The following is a 17,564-nucleotide window of genomic DNA, read 5'->3' on the forward strand; positions in this document are numbered from 1 at the left end:
TGTTACCTCATTAATTCAAACACTAGACCTGAATATTAAGTATTGATATTATCATAGAAGAGAAGACAGTGTGCTGAGGCAGAAAGAGACTTGGATTCTTTCCTGTGCTATTTGTTAGCTTTATAAAATTGATTAGGCCATTTAATGCTAATAAGTGTAATAATATCTACCATTAATTGAACACTAATTTTTGCTAAAATCAAAATAACGAGGATATAGTATCAGGAGTTTATTCAGAAAAACAGTATCTGAGATACTTAAGATCTCTGATTCATCTAAAGAAGATGGAATTACATACAGTAGCTAGTAGAGAGCCTGTTAGAATGAAGAGTGTCATAAAACAGAGGATTTTTTGGTCACTATATGTGTATGATAAAAACTGCAGTAGCAGTCAGTTACCCGAACTTTTTGAACAACACCTGTGTGTTTTTGAAAAATTCATCCAATAAATAAATAAAATGTAAAATATTTGGGGGAAATTAAAGGCCATAAGCATTAAAACAAATAGCTTTCTGTTTCCTAGAAAATGTACTAGCCACCTGATTCTAGTTTCTAGTCATGTCAGTGCTACCTACCATTGATTCTTGTGATAAGTGATGAGGAGGAGGAGGAAAACTGGCCAGGTGATATCTAGAAAGTAACGTTCTAGTCACCATCTCTCACTACTACTCCATCTCCTGCATCCTGTGGCCTAACTCCTGTGGCCCCAGTTGTTCTGTTCAGCACTCAGTTGCTCTTCTGCTTCAGATCCTCTTTTCTGTATCTTGTTTGTTCCTGGCTTTTAAAGGCTTCGACAGTCATTTCTCCTAAGATCCATTTGATTTGTCTTTTACTCATTTGTATAACTGCTAGCATTTTATAGTGCTAACTTCTGGTACTCATTTTAGCGTAGAAATAGTATGATTTATCATATTCTTATCATGGGATTGTTTCTGTAGAACGAGGTTAATTATAAAACACTGTATTGTAGCTGATTCATATATTCACTTATATCACGATTGGTCTTGTACTTGTTATTTTTAGACACATGAACATAATAAAGTGTATATCATTTAAATTTAGTTTAACAATAACAGAGCATGCATTTTTAGGATAATTCAGAAATGGTATTCGTGTTAAAGTAAATGTCAGATTTCCCCTCTTCCCTTCCCCCCCTAATTTTATGTCTTCATTCTGCTTGATTTTAGGACGAATAACCTTTATAGAACCAAATATTCAGAATGTACCAAGAGATTTTGAGATCAAAATGCCAACACTAGTAGAGGAAAGCCCACCTTCTCAAGCCCTAGGCAAAGGCCTACTTCCTATGGGCAGGTAGACTCTATTTCTCTTTATTTGGGTTAATATACTTCTGGGAGTATGAATGGCTCAAAAATAGCCTATTGGACAAATAATGAAATCAGTTTAATTTTCTGTTCCAGGCATACACATTTCTATTCTATTTCAAATCCTGAGTCTGTCTATAAAGAAGCTAGTTGATGGCAAAAAGCTGAAAATCTGGGTCACTAATTAAATCAACCAGCACTATATGCTTAAGTCAAAAACTAAAGGGACAAGTTTAGCAGTGTCTGGAACATACCCCTTCCTGCCCTCTTCATATGCTCACAAAAGGAAGAAAAAGCACAGATCATTTATATTAGATATGGTCAATGAGATTTACTGAATTGAGTGAAGCAGTTTGTGGGAAAGGTTATTACAGAAATACCTTCCTGTTTAATTGAAGGTTTGCTGAACGAGGTCTAGTATATTTGTTAAGCTTTAAAGTGTGTTTCAAATAAGGTTTTTAAATTTCTTAGATGGAAATATTGACTTACTGAAAAACTCAGACCATTTTCATATATTTAAGACTACTTCATGTCCAGCTGATGATGTTTTTCGCACAACAGAGGAGGAAAAAAGAAGAGTTGTGGCCTGAACCCCAGGCACCAGGGAAAGATGGAGGAGAGAGCCTCAGACAGAGGAATGCCGTTTTCAGTTAGCATGAGACATGCCTTTGTGCCTTTCCCAGGTAAGGTGACCGATGATAGTTTTTGAGCTTCTTTTTGCTGTGGGAATGGTTTTCAAAGCACTGATAAAGCCTGATTTATGAATAAGACTCAGAAGAATACATTAGTTTCTCCATCTTTCCTCTCTTTGGTGGAGCCTGTTTTTCCCCTTCATGTTGCCAGGTTTATAACAGTCAGTCATTATTGTCTTCATGATCTGCTCTGTGGGAAACCTCTGTGCTGTTTGCTCAGCATCCTGCTGAAATCATGTAATCCTGGGTCATTGTAAACCTTTTTGCAAAATCCAGTGAATTTTGTTAGTTGTCATCCTCTTTGACTTCTCTATAGCATTTGTCACTCTGTTAACCCTTCTCTTTCCTCAATTTCTCTCCCCCCCGACCTCTAAGGGCACAATTTTTTTTTTTTGGTCTCTTTCTAACTTGTTTTGCTCTTTTGTTTCTTCTCCAGTTCTCCCCACTGCTGCTTCCTATTGCAGGGGGTAACCCTCAAGGCTATCTTACTTCTGTCTGACCTTTCCTCAGTACTCGTCATCAAAACATTTGGAAGTCATGATCTATCTCCCAGATCATCCCTATTATTTGTATACATATTTGCTCTTTTTGCCACCTGGCAGCTCTGGGTGAGTGCAGTTAACCAGCTGAATTTATTTGAATTCTGTCAGAAATTTATATTCCAAGGGTGAATTCAGGTCTATGATAGTATAACCCATTTGGCAGTTTTCAGCTTTGCTTTTTAAATATGAACTACCAGCATTTTACCATTGTAACTATATTTAAGTATTCAGTTCTGTGGCATTAAGTACATTCACATTGTGGTGCAGCCATTACCACCATCCATCTCCAGAACTTTTTATCATCCCCACCTGAAACTCTGTACCCATTAAATATAACTGTCCCCCTGGATTCCCACAGCACCTGGCAACCACCATTCTATTTTCTGTCCCTATAAATTTGACCACTCGAGATCATATAATATTTGTACTATTGTGCCTGGCTTATTTCACGTAGCATAATGTCTTCAGGGTTTATTCATGTTGTAGCAATTGTGTCAGAATTTCTTTCTTTTTTAAGGCCAAATAATATTTCATGATATTTATTTATTCTTACCTAAATAATAAAACTGTGTTTAACACAACAATATTTTATACTGATTTTGTTTAAAATTTTAAAATTAATTTAAATTAAATGTATATGGATTTAACCTGAAAATTTCTGCCATTTAAATGTACTGTTTAGTTAACTATCTAAAATAACTATTGATGGGGTTTATCCCAGGAATGCAAGGATTCTTCAATATATGCAAATCAATCAATGTGGTAAACCATATTAACAAATTGAAGGAGAAAAACCATATGATCATCTCAACAGATGCAGAAAAAGCTTTCGACAAAATTCAACACCCATTTATGATAAAAACCCTCCAGAAAGTAGACATAGAGGGAACTTACCTCAACATAATAAAGGCCATATATGACAAACCTACAGCCAACATCGTTCTCAGTGATGAAAAACTGAAAGCATTTCCACTAAGATCAGGAACAAGACAAGGTTGTCCACTCTCACCACTATTATTCAACATAGTTTTGGAAGTTTTAGCCACAGCAATCAGAGAAGAAAAAGAAAGAAAAGGAATCCAAATTGGGAAAGAAGATGTAAAGCTGTCACTGTTTGCAGATGACATGATACATAGAATCCTAAAGATGCCACCAGAAAACTACTAGAGCTAATCAATGAATTTGGTAAAGTAGTAGGATACAACGTTAATGCACAGAAATCTCTTGCATTCCTATACACTAATGATGAAAAATCTGGAAGAGAAATTAAGGAAACACTCCCATTTACCACTGCAACAAAAAGAATAAAATATCTAGGAATAAACCTACCTAAGGAGGCAAAAGACCTGTATACAGTAAACTATAAGACACTGATGAAAGAAATTAAAGGTGATACAAATAGATGGAGAGATATACCATGTTCTTGGATTGGAAGAATCAACATTGTCAAAATGACTATACTACCCAAAACAATCTACAGATTCAGTGCAATCCCTATCAAACTACCAATGACATTTTTCACAGAACTAGAACAAAAAATTTCACAATTTGTATGAAAACACAAAAGACCCCAAATAGCCAAAGCAATTTTGAGAAAGAAAAATGGAGCTGGGGGAATCAGGCTCCCAGACTTCAGACTATACTACAAAGCTACAGTAATCAAGACAGTATGGTACTGGCACAAAAACAGAAATATAGATCAATGGAACAGGATAGAAAGCCCAGAGATAAACCCATGCACATATGGTCACCTTATCTTTGATAAAGGAGGCAGGAATGTACAGTGGAGAAAGGACAGCCCCTTCAATAAGTGGTGCTGGGAAAACTGGACAGGTATATATAAAAGTATGAGATTAGAACACTCCCTACCACCATACACAAAAATAAGCTCAAAATGGATTAAAGACCTAAATGTAAGGCCAGAAACTATCAAACTCTTAGAGGAAAACATAGGCAGAACACTCTATAACATAAATCACAGCAAGATCCTTTTTGACCCACCTCCTAGAGAAATGGAAATAAAAATAAACAAATGGGACCTAATAAAAATTAAAAGCTTTTGCACAGCAAAGGAAAGCATAAAGAAGACGAAAAGACAACCCTCAGAATGGGAGGAAATTGCAAATGAAGCAGCTGACGACGGATTAATCTCCAAAATTTACAAGCAGCTCATGTAGCTCAATATCAAAAAAAATAAACAACCCAATCCAAAAATGAGCAGAAGACCTAAATAGACATTTTTCCAAAGAAGATATGCAGATTGCCAACAAACACATGAAAGGATGCTCAATATCATTAATCATTAGAGAAATGCAAATCAAAACTACAATGAGGTATCACCTCACACTGGTCAGAATGGCCATCATCAAGAAATCTACAAACAGTAAATGCTGGAGAAAAGGTAACCCTCTTGCACTGTTGGTGGGATTGTAAACTGATACAACCACTATGGAGAACAGTATGGAGGTTCCTTAAAAAACTACAAATAGAACTACCATATGACCCAGCAATCCCACTACTGTGCATATACCCTGAGAAAACCATAATTCAAAAAGAGTCATGTACCACAATGTTCACTGCAGCTCTATTTACAGTAGCCAGGACATGGAAGCATCCTAAGTGTCCATCGACAGATGAATGGATAAAGAAGATGTGGCACATATATACAATGGAATATTATTCAGCCATAAAAAGAAATGAAATTGAGTTATTTGTAGTGAGGTGGATGGACTTAGAGTTTGTCATACAGAGTGAAGTAAGTCAGAAAGAGAAAAACAAATACCGTATGCTAACACATATATATGGAATCTAAAAAAAAAAGGTTCTGATGAACCTAGGGGCAGGACAGGAATAAAGATGCAAACATAGAGAATAGACTTGAGGACACGGGGAAGGGGAAGTGTAAGCTGGGATGAAGTGAGAGAGTGTCATGGACTTATATATACTACTAAATGTAAGATATGGGACTATATGTATATGTACAGCTGATTCACTTTGTTATAAAGGAGAAATTAACACACCATTGTAAAGCAATTATACTCCAATAAAGATGTTAAAAAAATAAAATAATTCTTGATATATGGTTGGATCTAAGTCTATTGTCTTGTCATTTGTATTTTGTTCTATCTGTTCTTTATTCTTTTTTAAAAACTGTAAGTGACTATTTTTGTTATTGTTTTATTTCCTCTATTTTTTTTTTTTTTTTTTGCGGTATGCGGGCCTCTCACTGCTGTGGCCTCTCCCGTTGCAGAGCACAGACTCCGAATGCGCAGGTTCAGTGGCCATGGCTCACGGGCCTAGCCGCTCCGTGGCATGTGGGATCTTCCCGTACCGCGGCATGAACCCATGTCCCCTGCATTGGCAGGAGGACTCTCAACCACTGCGCCACCAGGGAAGCCCCTCTATTATCTTTTTAACTCTATATCTTAGATACTTCAGAGTTTACAATATGCATCACATCACAGTCTAGCTTCAAATAATTTTATACCACTTCATCCATAACGTAAGGAGTGTTTTTCCATTTCCCATTTTTTGTAATACGTTTAACTTCTATGATTATTATAAACTTTGCTATGTAGTTTTTTTTTTTGCTGTAAACAGTTATGACCTTTCAAAGAAATCAAGAAACAAAAGTGTCTTTTCTGTCTGTTTACTTTTTTACCCTTCCTGGCACTCTTTGTTCTTTGAAGTAGACTCAAGTTTCCATCTGCTATCAATTTTCTTTACCCAGAGTACTTCTTTAAGGTTTTTTTTGTAGTGCAGTTCTACTGACAGTGATTTCTCTTAGCATTTCCATGTCTAAATTTCTCTATTTTATCCTCACTTTTGTAAGATTTTTTTATTTGACATAGATTTATGGGTTTATAGTCCTTCTCTTTTAGCACTTTAAATATATATTTCCATTAGCTTATGGTTTGCATTATTTCTGATGAGAAGTACACCACTATTTTTCTTGCTATTCTTCCAAGCATAATATATTTTTTCCCAGGATGCTTTTTTGATTTTTTAAATTTGTTATTCAGTTTTAGCAATTTGATTTGGGTGTGAGTCTCTGGGTGGTTTTTTATGCTTTACTATTTGGGCTTTTGAGTTTGCTGAATTTCCTGAGTCCACTTAGGTTTTTTTTTCTTTCTTCTTCTTAATCTATGTGCTTATATTTTTCATTAAATTTGGAACATTTTCAACCATTATTTCTTATAATATTTTTGTCCATATTTTGCCCTTTTTTCCTATTACTCCAAATATACATGTGTAATACCACTTAGTATAGTCCCACAGATCACTGAAACTTTTTTTCTTTTCTTCTTTATTCCCCTCTCTTCATTTTTTTAAACTCTGTACTGCAATGGATATTTTCTACTGACTGTTTTAATGTTCACTGATCTTTTTTTCTACAGTGTCTAAATGCTGTTATATCCTTTTAGTGAATTTTGCATTTCAGATATTGTATTTTCAGTTTTAGAATTTTAAGTTTTTGTATAGTTTTCATTACTTTATTGTAATTCACTATTTGTTCCATCATTATTTTTATATGTCTTTAAATTCCTGAACATATTAAAATTCCATCATCTCTGTAATTTCTGAGTCATTTTTCTATTGACTGAATTTTCTCCTGGTCAGAGTTACATTTTCCTGGTTCTTCATATGTCTAGTATTTTTTTTATTGCATGCTGAACATTATGGTTACTACATTGTTAACTCTTTGGATTTTGTAGTCTTCATTTATAGCGTTTTCTTCTGGCAGGCAGTTAATTTACTTTCACATCAGCTTGATCATTTTGAGTGTTTTAAGCTTTGTGAGCAGACGTTTAGAGTAGCCTTTACTCTAGGGCTAGATTAACCATCATTGTAAGGTTTGGCCTTACTGCGGTCTCTACTTTGTGCTCAAGTTGTTCAGCAGGATTTCTCCACTCAGTCTGGTCAGAGCTTGAACATCTTTCAACATTCAAGAGTATGTTGTTCAAGTAGTTCAGCTGATAGCTGAACTTTGATAATAGCTATTTCTTTAGTGTTTGTTCTTTGTCTGGTTCTCTGAACTTTCTCCCTGCACAGTTTAGTATTTGGTCAAAAATCCAAAGGGATTACTGTGCATATTTCTGGTGATCCTTTTATGCAAAGTTCCTTTCTCTCCAAATTTCACAAGTTGTAGCAGCCTCAGCAGGCCCAAATTACACTTTCTTCTTCCAGCTCAGAGACCACAGTGCTTTGTTTCACCTCTTTCCCTGCGCTGCCTCCATTCAGAAACTTGAGACAGTTGCATGGCTCCTCTTATCTCCCCTCTCCTTCCCCTTTCTCAGGGATTGTAGTCCTGCATTGCCTATTGTCCAACATCTGAAAACTGTTATTTCATATAGTTTGTCCAGTTTTATTTTGTTTAGGGCAGAAAGGCCATAAAAGTTGTGGTCATTTGTTTCAAATCAGTATTTATATATTTTTGAATTGGTTATTCGTTCACATAGTTCAGAAATCAAAATGTTTAAAAGGTATATATTGAGAAACTTTGCTTCCTTCCCTGTCCTAGCTACCCTGTTATGTATAACTCTTATAGTTAATTACATATTTGAGTTTCTTATATATCCTTCCAGTATTTCTTTATACAGATACAAGCAAATATGAATATGTACTATTTTCTTCCTCTGTTCTTACACAAGCATAAGCATTCTGTATACACTGTTGTTTGCTTTGTTTTTTTGTTTAATATTTTTATGCTGAAGACTTGTGATTATCAGTAAAGAAATTTGAACGTAAGCCAGTTTAATTTGTATGCAGATAATCTTTGCAGCAGCCTGTGGGCTTGTTTACTGAGTCACAGAGTTAAAAGCCTGTTTAATTTTGATGGATATTGTCAAATTGCCATCTAATGGGACACAGTTACCATTTACTTCCAAGTAACAATGTATGAGTGTTTTCTTTCTCCACAGCCTTGCCACAGAATGTGCCATCCAACCTCTGGATTTTTACAAGTAGAAAAGAATTGTTTCTTGTTATAGAGTTAATTTGCATTTCTTTTATTGTGAATGAAGTTAAGCATTCTTTAATAGGTTTAAGATTCTTTTGTTTTTATTAGTTCTGTGAATTGCTTGTTTATATTTTGTTCTTGATTTATAGCACCTCTTTTATACAATATAGCAGTGAGTCCTTTGTGATATCAGTTGCAAATATTTTTCTACTTTTTCTTTAACTATGCTTTTGCTTGTTCTATTTTGTTTTTGCCGTGCTTATCCAGTCATTCCTAGTCCATAGATAAATTATTTGAATCCTCTTAATTATTTGAATACTCTTTTTCACATACAGGCCATTTGACCTTTTTTTGTTGAGCAAGTTTATTTTCAAAGCAGAGCACACATTTCTCTCCATACCCCTTAAAATGTCAGCACACATTAGAAACCAGTTTCTTGATTCACTCATTCATTCATTCCTTCAACAACCATTTGTTAAGGACCTATTAGGTACCAGGAATTGTGCATTTCTGTAGAATGCAAAGGAAGATTATCTCCCATCCCTAATGGCTCAGTGTTACGTGGGAGAGGCATGAAAGAACCATTTTAGATTATGTATCAGTGCTATAGGAACGCTGAGGAAAGCACTACCACAGTGGTTAACGGGCAGAGGTCAAGGGTGGCTTTACATATATTACATATCCTTGAAAGCTAAGCAAAAAATTTTTATATGTTACAGAGCTGAATTGCATCATATTAAGAGCAAGGTTTTAGCTTTTTTTGATTTGAGCTTTTTTACATGATCTCACGGTTGTATGTTGGAACTAAATTTCTGTCATCCTGCTCAGTGTTATAAAACTTTGTTTTGTCTTTGTACCGACTTTTCTAAAATCATTTCTGTTTCAGGTGGTTTAATATTAGCTGCTGATTACTCTCAACTTGAGCTGAGGATCTTAGCTCATTTATCCCACGATCATCGTCTCATTCAAGTACTAAACACTGGAGCTGATGTTTTCAGGAGTATTGCAGCTGAATGGAAGATGATTGAGCCAGAGTCTGTTGGGGATGATCTGAGGCAACAAGCAAAACAGGTGGTCTTTACTGAACATGTTTAACATAAATGAGGAGAATTTTTATGATTTAAAAAAAAATTTTTTAACTATCTCAATCATTTGTGGTTGAGGAGTGATTTCTCCCTCTTTGGATTTTTCACAACGTTCACCTGAGCCTGTCTCATGGTATTCATATTTTCCTTTGTAGAGTCAATAGAAAGAATCAGGTAGAGTTAGTCCGAGCCTACTTAGTTCTGGGAAATCTATATGCATTAGTGGTAGATATTGTGGTGGTGGTGGTAGATATTGTGTGTGTGTGTGTGTGTGTGTGTGTGTGTGTGTGTGTGTATTTTTAAAATCTCTTTCTAGTCTGTAAGCACACAAATATTTATCTTTTTATATTCACACGCATTGAGCCATGGTGCCTTTTATAGAAGGATGCTCTCTGAATGTTTGTTGAAAAATAAATATTGCTGAGCTGCGGATTATAATCAGTAACTATTAGCTTTTTAGTTATTTTAAGATTTATTTATTATTATTTTTTAAAATAGATTTTATTTATTTATTTTTGGCTGTGTTGGGTCTTTGTTGCTGCTCACGGGCTTTCTCTAGTTGCGGTGAGCGGGGGCTACTCTGTTGCGGTGCATGGACTTCTCATTGCAGAGGCTTCTCTTGTTGCGGAGCACGGGCTCTAGGTGCGCAGGCTTCAGTAGTTGTGGCACACTGGCTCTGTAGTTGTGGCTCACGGGCTCTAGAGCACAGGCTCGGTAGTTGTGGCGCACGGGCTTAGTTGCTCCGCGGCATGTGGGATCTTCACAGACCAGTGATCGAATCCGTGTCCCCTGTATTGGCAGGCAGATTCTTAACCACTGTGCCACCAGGGAAACCCAGCTTTTTAGTTTTTTGAGGCCATTAGTTAGCTAATCTGCCTGTAAAACTTCATACTGCCCTTGGACTTTTCACATGGGCCCATATTAGTTCCTACTCCTGGATGACTGTTGGGCACAGGGAAAATCAAAGGCCACATTCACACTGTTCCCTGGCCTAGATTAACAACTGATACTTGTTTATCACATGACCTGTGGGAAATCTGATGCCCTTTTCAAGAGAGCAGGATTGTTGGCTGAGGTAAAGGCACACCACCTCTAAGATCCTGCTTTACTGGTTTTACATTTGCACTTCTTGTTACTCACAGCTGTGATTCTTGACTGGCTCATTAGGCATGAAACAATTCCTCTCACCACTGCCTGTTTAGTGCCAACACTTGTTTCTTCCACTATTTAGAAAGCCAGTTTTGTCTTCTCTATTTAATCCTCTCAGATTAAATCCTGCATTTAGCAAGAATCAAACCCTAAGTTAAATAGGTAATATTCCAATATTTAATCCTCGTAGTAAGTACACGAAATAGGTTTTATTATTATTATTCCCATTTTACATAGGAGGAAACCAAGGCACAGAAAGTTAGTAGTTTGCTTAAGGTCATATAGCTATAAGTGGTGGAGCCAGGATAAGTTCAGAATGACAGAACTTAGACATTCTGACTCCATAATCTAAGCATTTATATACTGATGATAGCTGCCTCTATTTAATAAGTTCTTGCATGATTTAATAGGGTTTATGATATACCAGTTTTTTTTTCTTGAATCGTCATGCACTGAACCATCTAATCTAGATCTCAGTCTTGCTGAGGTATCAGTTAGCACTAAGTAATATCTGAATTAAGAAAAAAAAGTGTAAAAAGACCTAAAAGGAAAAGAAAACAGGAGTGAAAAAACTCCCTCTCAATGTAATTAAAAAAAAAATATTTTGGGAAGTATTTTGGATTTTGATAATCAATTTTTGCAAGTTATCTTTTTAAATTTTATTTAACAATATTTATATGATCTTGCTTTCTGTCAGGTGGTATCCTACACACACACACACACACACACACACACATATATAAAATAACTCATCTAATCCTAACAAACTCATGATGTAGGTATTACTGTCCTCATTTTATAGTTGAAGAAACTGAGATACAAGGTAGATTGTGCAAGATAATACCTCTTGTAAATGGTGGAACTAGGATTTGAACCCAGGCAATACTTATTAATAAATCAGTTTCTTTATTGGCCTATTTAGACCATTTTCCTCCACTACTCCCAAAATTTTCTCAAAAGTTTGTCTTTAACCCAAATGAATTCTGCAATTGTGGGATTTCAGGTGGCTGTGAGATGAAGAGGATATTTATTTCCAATGACGTCCTCCCTATTATGAAGCCATGTAGTCTACTCTTCCTGCTTTTTTAGTGCTATTCAAAGGTGAGGAGAGGAATGTTTGTAATGCTTCTCTTTCCTGACTCCTAGGCACTTCTTTAAGCAGCAGTTAATGAAGTATTATGAGGAGTAGAAAGCTTCTCTGAAGAGTTCTGGATAAATGACAGTCAGAAATATTTCCTTTTAAACAACTAGGGTTATTTTCTTCACCCACTCATATTCATTCATATTCTGCCCCTTCTTCTCTTTCTCTCCACACCTCAAAAAGTATTGCTAAAAGGCAGTAAAGGCGCTCACTGGATATCAGCTTCTATGGATCTAACCCACCAAAGCAAATCTAATCATTTCTTTGACTCACTATGAAAAGTTTACCAAATCTCAATCCTAATGAACTTTTTATGTTTGCATTTTATGTAGTTATGACCTATAATTTACTTACTTTGTGTGATGAGTCCCTTTCAGATTTGCTATGGAATCATTTATGGAATGGGAGCTAAATCTTTGGGAGAGCAGATGGGTATTAAAGAAAATGATGCTGCTTTTTACATTGACTCCTTCAAATCCAGATATACCGGTAAGGAAGCATTGAATGTTAATTATCTTCTAGATACTATTCTTCTCAACTCTCTTTCCATATTATATTTTTAAAAATTTGTGTTACAGAATTTTCTATTAACAGAAGTTTTCATCAAGCACTGTTGATTAAATAACATCAACCTTACTTAGAGATGTGCTTTTTTCATAAAAGTAGGGACAGAAATGGAATAGCAAAATGAAGTTGATGTATATGCTACTGTGTCGTTGTGAAAATCTTATAAAATCTAGGAATTGTCCTGTGCTTTAGGTTTACATAGCTTTATCTTGAAACAGTAAACCATTGAGTAAATGTACCAGAAACTGTGAGAGAAAAATTGCTTTTATAGAGCAGTTTGAATATCACCATTTTAAATTCTCTCTTCTTTCGGCAGTTTATTGAGGTAATTTGCACACAATAAAATTCACCTTTTTTAGTTGTATAGTTCTATGAATTTTGACAAATGCACGCAATCATACTGTCTACATTACAGCTGAGGTATGGAACCATCACCTCATCATCTCAGAGAGTTCCTTTATGCCCCTTTGTAATCTACCCTGTCCCCAGTCCCCAAAAAGAAAAACTTTTATTCACACATGACATGATCTTGTACATAGAAAATCACATGAATTCAACAAAAACAACTACTAGAACAAATAACTAAATTTGGCACAGGTTCCCACCATACAAGGTCAGTTTGTAAAAATCAGTTGTATTTTTTTTTTTTTTTCCTTTTTTTGGCCATGCCAGCATGGCATGTGGGATCATAGTTCCCGACCAGGGATTAAACCCATGCCCCCTGCAATGGAAATGCGGTGTCTTAACCACTGGACCACTAGGGAAGTCCCTGAATCAGTTGTATTTTTATATACTAGCAATAAACAATTAGTGAATGAAGTAAAAATAAAACCATTTACAATAACATCAAAAAACATGAAATACTTGGGATAAATTTAACAGAGTATGTGCAAGACTTTATTGAAAACTCCAAAGCAATCCTGAGGGAAATTGAAGAATACTTAAGTAAATGTGAGGTTTACCATGTTAATTTATTAGAAGACACAATATTGTTATCACGGTTCTCTGTAAATTGTTCTATAGATTCAGTGCATTTCCAATCAAAATATCATTAGACTTTTGTGTCAGATTTGACAAGCTGATTCTAAATTTATATGGAAATTCAAAGGGCCTGGAATAACTAGAATAATTTGGGGGGGAAAGCACAATGTTGATTATTTACACTCCTTGGTTTCAAAATTTATTATAAAGCTACAATAATCAAGATAGGTATAAGGGTAGACGCAGGGAACAATGAAACACAATAGAGCATCAGGAAATAGACCTATACATATATGGTGAATTGATTTTCAACAAAGTTGCCATGGTAATTCAATGGAGGAAAGATGGTCATGTCAACAGTTGGTGCCAGAACAACTGGATACCAGTATGGAAAAAAAAATGAACTTCTACTTTATCTCATACTATATTCAAAAATTAACTTGATATGAACCACAGACCTAAAAGTAAAAACTAGAACTATCAATCTTGCAGAAGAAAAGGGAGAGGAGCTTTATGACATTGAGGTAGGCAACAATTTCTTAGGTGATAATAACACTGAATTAGTCATAAAAAATAAATATTTATAAAAGACACCATTAAGAAAATATAAAGTCAAGCCACAGACTGAGAGGAAATATTTATAGTTCCTATTATCTAACAAAGGACTTGCATCCAGAATATATAAAGAACTCTTACAACTCAATACTAAGAAAGTAAATCATGCAATAAAATAAAGTTCAAAAATTTGAACAGACACTTCACAAAAGAAAATATGTGAATAACTACATCAAGTGTTATCGTCATTTGTTCTCAGGGAAAAGCAAGTTAAAACCACAAAGAGATACCATTATATAAACATTAGAATGCTAAAATTTAAAAACATTGTGTCTCTTTTACATTGCTGATTGGTTGTAAAATGGTACAACCACTTTGGAAGACACTATGGCTCTTTCATATAAAGTAAAACGTACACTTAACTGTATGATTCTGCAATTCTACTATTGGATGGTTGCCCAAGAAAAATGAAAACATATGTCCAAAGAAAGACTTGTATGTGAATGTTATAGCAGTTTTATTCATAACAGCCAAAGACTGGAAGTGTTAAACAACAAAATTCCTAGTGAGTAAATTAAAAAAAATTTTTTCCCAGTTTTATTGAGTTATAATTGACAGACAGCACTTTATAAGTTTAAGGTGTACAGCATAATCATTTGACTTACATACATCATGAAATGATTACCACATAGATTTAATGAGCATCCGTCATCTCATATTGATACAACATTAAAGAAATAGAAAAAGAAGATTTTTTCCTTGTGATGAGAACTCTTAGGATTTGCTCTCTTAACAGTTTTCATATATAACATTCAACAGTGTTAATTAGCTTTATCGTGTTGTACATTTCATTCCTAGTACTTATTTATCTTATAACTGGAAGTTTGTACCTTTTGACCACCATCACCCATTCCCTCTCCTCCCACTCCCCACCTCTGGTAGCCACAAATCTAATCTCTTTTTCTATGAGTTTGTTTTTGAAGTATATTTGAACTACAAACTATGTTAATTCCTGGTATACAACACAGTGATTTGATATTTCTATACATTTCAAAATGATCACCATGGTAAGTCTAGTTGTCATCTGTCACCATACAAAGATATTACATAGTTATTGACTATATTCCCCACACTGTACATTTCATACTTGTGACTCATGTGTTTTGTAACTGAAAGTTTGTGCCTCTTAGTCTCCCTCACCTATTTTTCTCCTCCCCCCAACTCCCTCCCCTCTGGCAACCATCTGTTTGTTCTCTGTATCGATTACTCCATTTCTTTATCAACTGAGTAAATTTATTAAAGATCAAATTGGCTTTATTCAATGATTCATGAATCGGGCAACATCCCATCTAGCACTAGAAAGGAGCTCCACCGAACTGTAGAAGAGAAAAGTTTTTTAAAGGCAGAAAGGGGGTAGGTGGATAAAGGAAATATTAGCAAAGAATGCATTGTTTCAGGCAAGGTCACTCTCCTAAGGGGATTGGAAGGGCCTATTGGGCAGATAACCTCACTAGTGCTGACCATGTAATACCAGGTTGACTGGTTAAAGGTTACATTCCTGGGGGTGTTGAGGCTGCAATTTGGTTAGGTAGTAAGTCTTAGTTTGCTAACATAGGGTTTAGCACAAGTGACTCCATTTTGGCCCTGCTGTCTCCTTTTTAACAGGAACAACTATCTGTCAACAGGATTATGGATAAACAGATTTTGGTATATCTCTTCAATGGAATGCTACTTAGCAAGAGAAGGCAGACACAAGTGAGAACATACAGTGTAATTTATGAAATTCAAGAACATGAAAAAGATACAGTGTAATAAAGTAGATCCATTAGTGTTTGAGGCTGATAATGGGGAGCTGACTGTGAAGGTGATTAAAATGTTTTGTATCTTGTAGTGGTTGTTGGAGGGGTGCATATGTTTGTTAAAATGCATCAAACTGTTCACCGGAAGTGGGTGCCTTTTATTGTATGTAAATTATATCTCAGCTTTGTTTATTGTATGTAAATTATACCTCAGCATTGATTGTTTTTTTAAAGTAGTTCTTGCAATCTCTGAATATTTGAAGCCTTCCTACAGGAGTCAGGTAAGAGAATTCATAGAGGTGTAGTCTCTTAAATCTCATCCTTTTCTTTGCTCTTTACTCAGCAGTATCACAGTAATTCCTGAAGAGAAGATGAGAGCCTGATTGCTTTCTGAAATTCCTATGCTAGTAGTCAGATATCACCAACAGCTGCACTTGGCAGGGTTTCTCCCCTTCCTTTCACCCACAATCTGTGCCAGCCACACAATAGAAATCCTCAAATGAGGGGTTTTAATTGGGAGGCATTAGTGTTTATTACTTAGGATGAGCAGAGCTGTGAGAAAGCAGAAATTGCACAAAAGAATAAAGATAGATTAGCAGTCTCTGTACTTAAATGTGTTTTAAAGAGTATAGAAAAAGAATGTTCCAGGAGAGAAGAACCTCTCTAGCTCAGAGACAGGAATGGGCAATGAAGAGACTGGCCCATCTGAAGCAAAGAGTTCATCCTGGAGAGTCATAAGACCTAATAACGGACCTATATAGCAAAGGATGAATGCTGGTATAGGGAATGTGAATGTGTTTGAGTAATATACTATATGTAGTCTTTTTGAATTTTAAGAAGTGAGTTGTTTAAGTTTCTAATAAAATATTACAACTTCATGCATTAGTTTCAGTTAGGTCCTATTTGAATCATAGCATAGATGGTAACAAGGAGCTGTTGGAATGTATTAAGCCTGGTAAAGATAAGCTCAAAGAGTAAAAGAGGGTTAGTGTGATCAAAGAACAGAACCCTGTGAAAAGTAGCATGGAGTAGTCTTAAGGTCCTGTAATAAAACCATCTAGGATTTAGTACCTGCTCTGTTGTTCTAGAGTTTAGTTTTGTATTTTTTGTTGTTGGTGGTTGAAAAACAGAGATTATGTCATTTCTAAAGTCCCTTTTGTTTCTAACTTTCATAGCTATATGAGGTGATGAGTGTTAATTAAATTTATTGTGGTAATTTCACAATATATGTATATGTGCTGCCTAAGCGAGCACTATTTCACAATATATGTAAAGCAAACTGTCATGCTGTACAGTGATGTGTATAAGTTATTTCTCAATAAAACTGGAAGAAAAAGTGAATGAAAGTTTATATGCAAAATTTTGATGATGTGATATTAATGTTAATCATGGTGAAGTTTTGGTATATTTCACTATATTGAAACTAGTGAGTGAGATTAAGGATGGACATTGATTGTAATTATTTCTTCATTTTCTTTGCAGGGATTAATCATTTCATGAGAGAGACAGTGAAGAATTGTAAAAGAGATGGATTTGTTCAGACCATTTTGGGAAGGCGTAGATATTTACCAGGAATCAAAGACAACAACCCTTATCACAAAGCTCACGTATGTTGAAATTTCTCTGGATTTTTAACTTAATATTTTAACTTAAATTTTTAACTTTAATGACATGTACTTTTTCAACAAAGACTGAACCCTGCTATTGTCCCTTTTAGAGATCACTAGCATATTAATTGGATCTTCTATTTTATTAAGGACTTCTGAAGT

General features: G+C 35.2%; 1 protein-coding gene across 8 annotated transcripts in view; it reads left to right on the forward strand.

Annotated features, from left to right (window-relative positions):
• The window catches only part of POLQ (DNA polymerase theta), a 114,742-nt gene that overhangs the window by 87,394 nt on the left and 9,784 nt on the right, over window positions 1–17,564 (forward strand). For 5 of the 8 annotated variants that reach the window (XM_073804184.1, XM_033855777.2, XM_019923270.3 and 2 more), the window contains 5 exons: window positions 1,188–1,314; window positions 1,887–2,008; window positions 9,405–9,589; window positions 12,271–12,382; window positions 17,278–17,402. In XM_073804184.1, coding sequence (XP_073660285.1) covers window positions 1,188–1,314; window positions 1,887–2,008; window positions 9,405–9,589; window positions 12,271–12,382; window positions 17,278–17,402 — 671 coding nt within the window. Of the gene's footprint in view, window positions 1–1,187; window positions 1,315–1,846; window positions 2,009–9,404; window positions 9,590–11,755; window positions 11,854–12,270; window positions 12,383–15,661; window positions 15,861–17,277; window positions 17,404–17,564 lie in introns of those variants that run through there. The other 3 variants (XR_004526393.2, XR_004526394.2, XM_033855780.2) reach the window with 3 other exon arrangements.

Source organism: Tursiops truncatus, chromosome 4, assembly GCF_011762595.2.
Source record: "Tursiops truncatus isolate mTurTru1 chromosome 4, mTurTru1.mat.Y, whole genome shotgun sequence".
In the NCBI taxonomy this organism is placed as follows: domain Eukaryota; kingdom Metazoa; phylum Chordata; class Mammalia; order Artiodactyla; family Delphinidae; genus Tursiops; species Tursiops truncatus.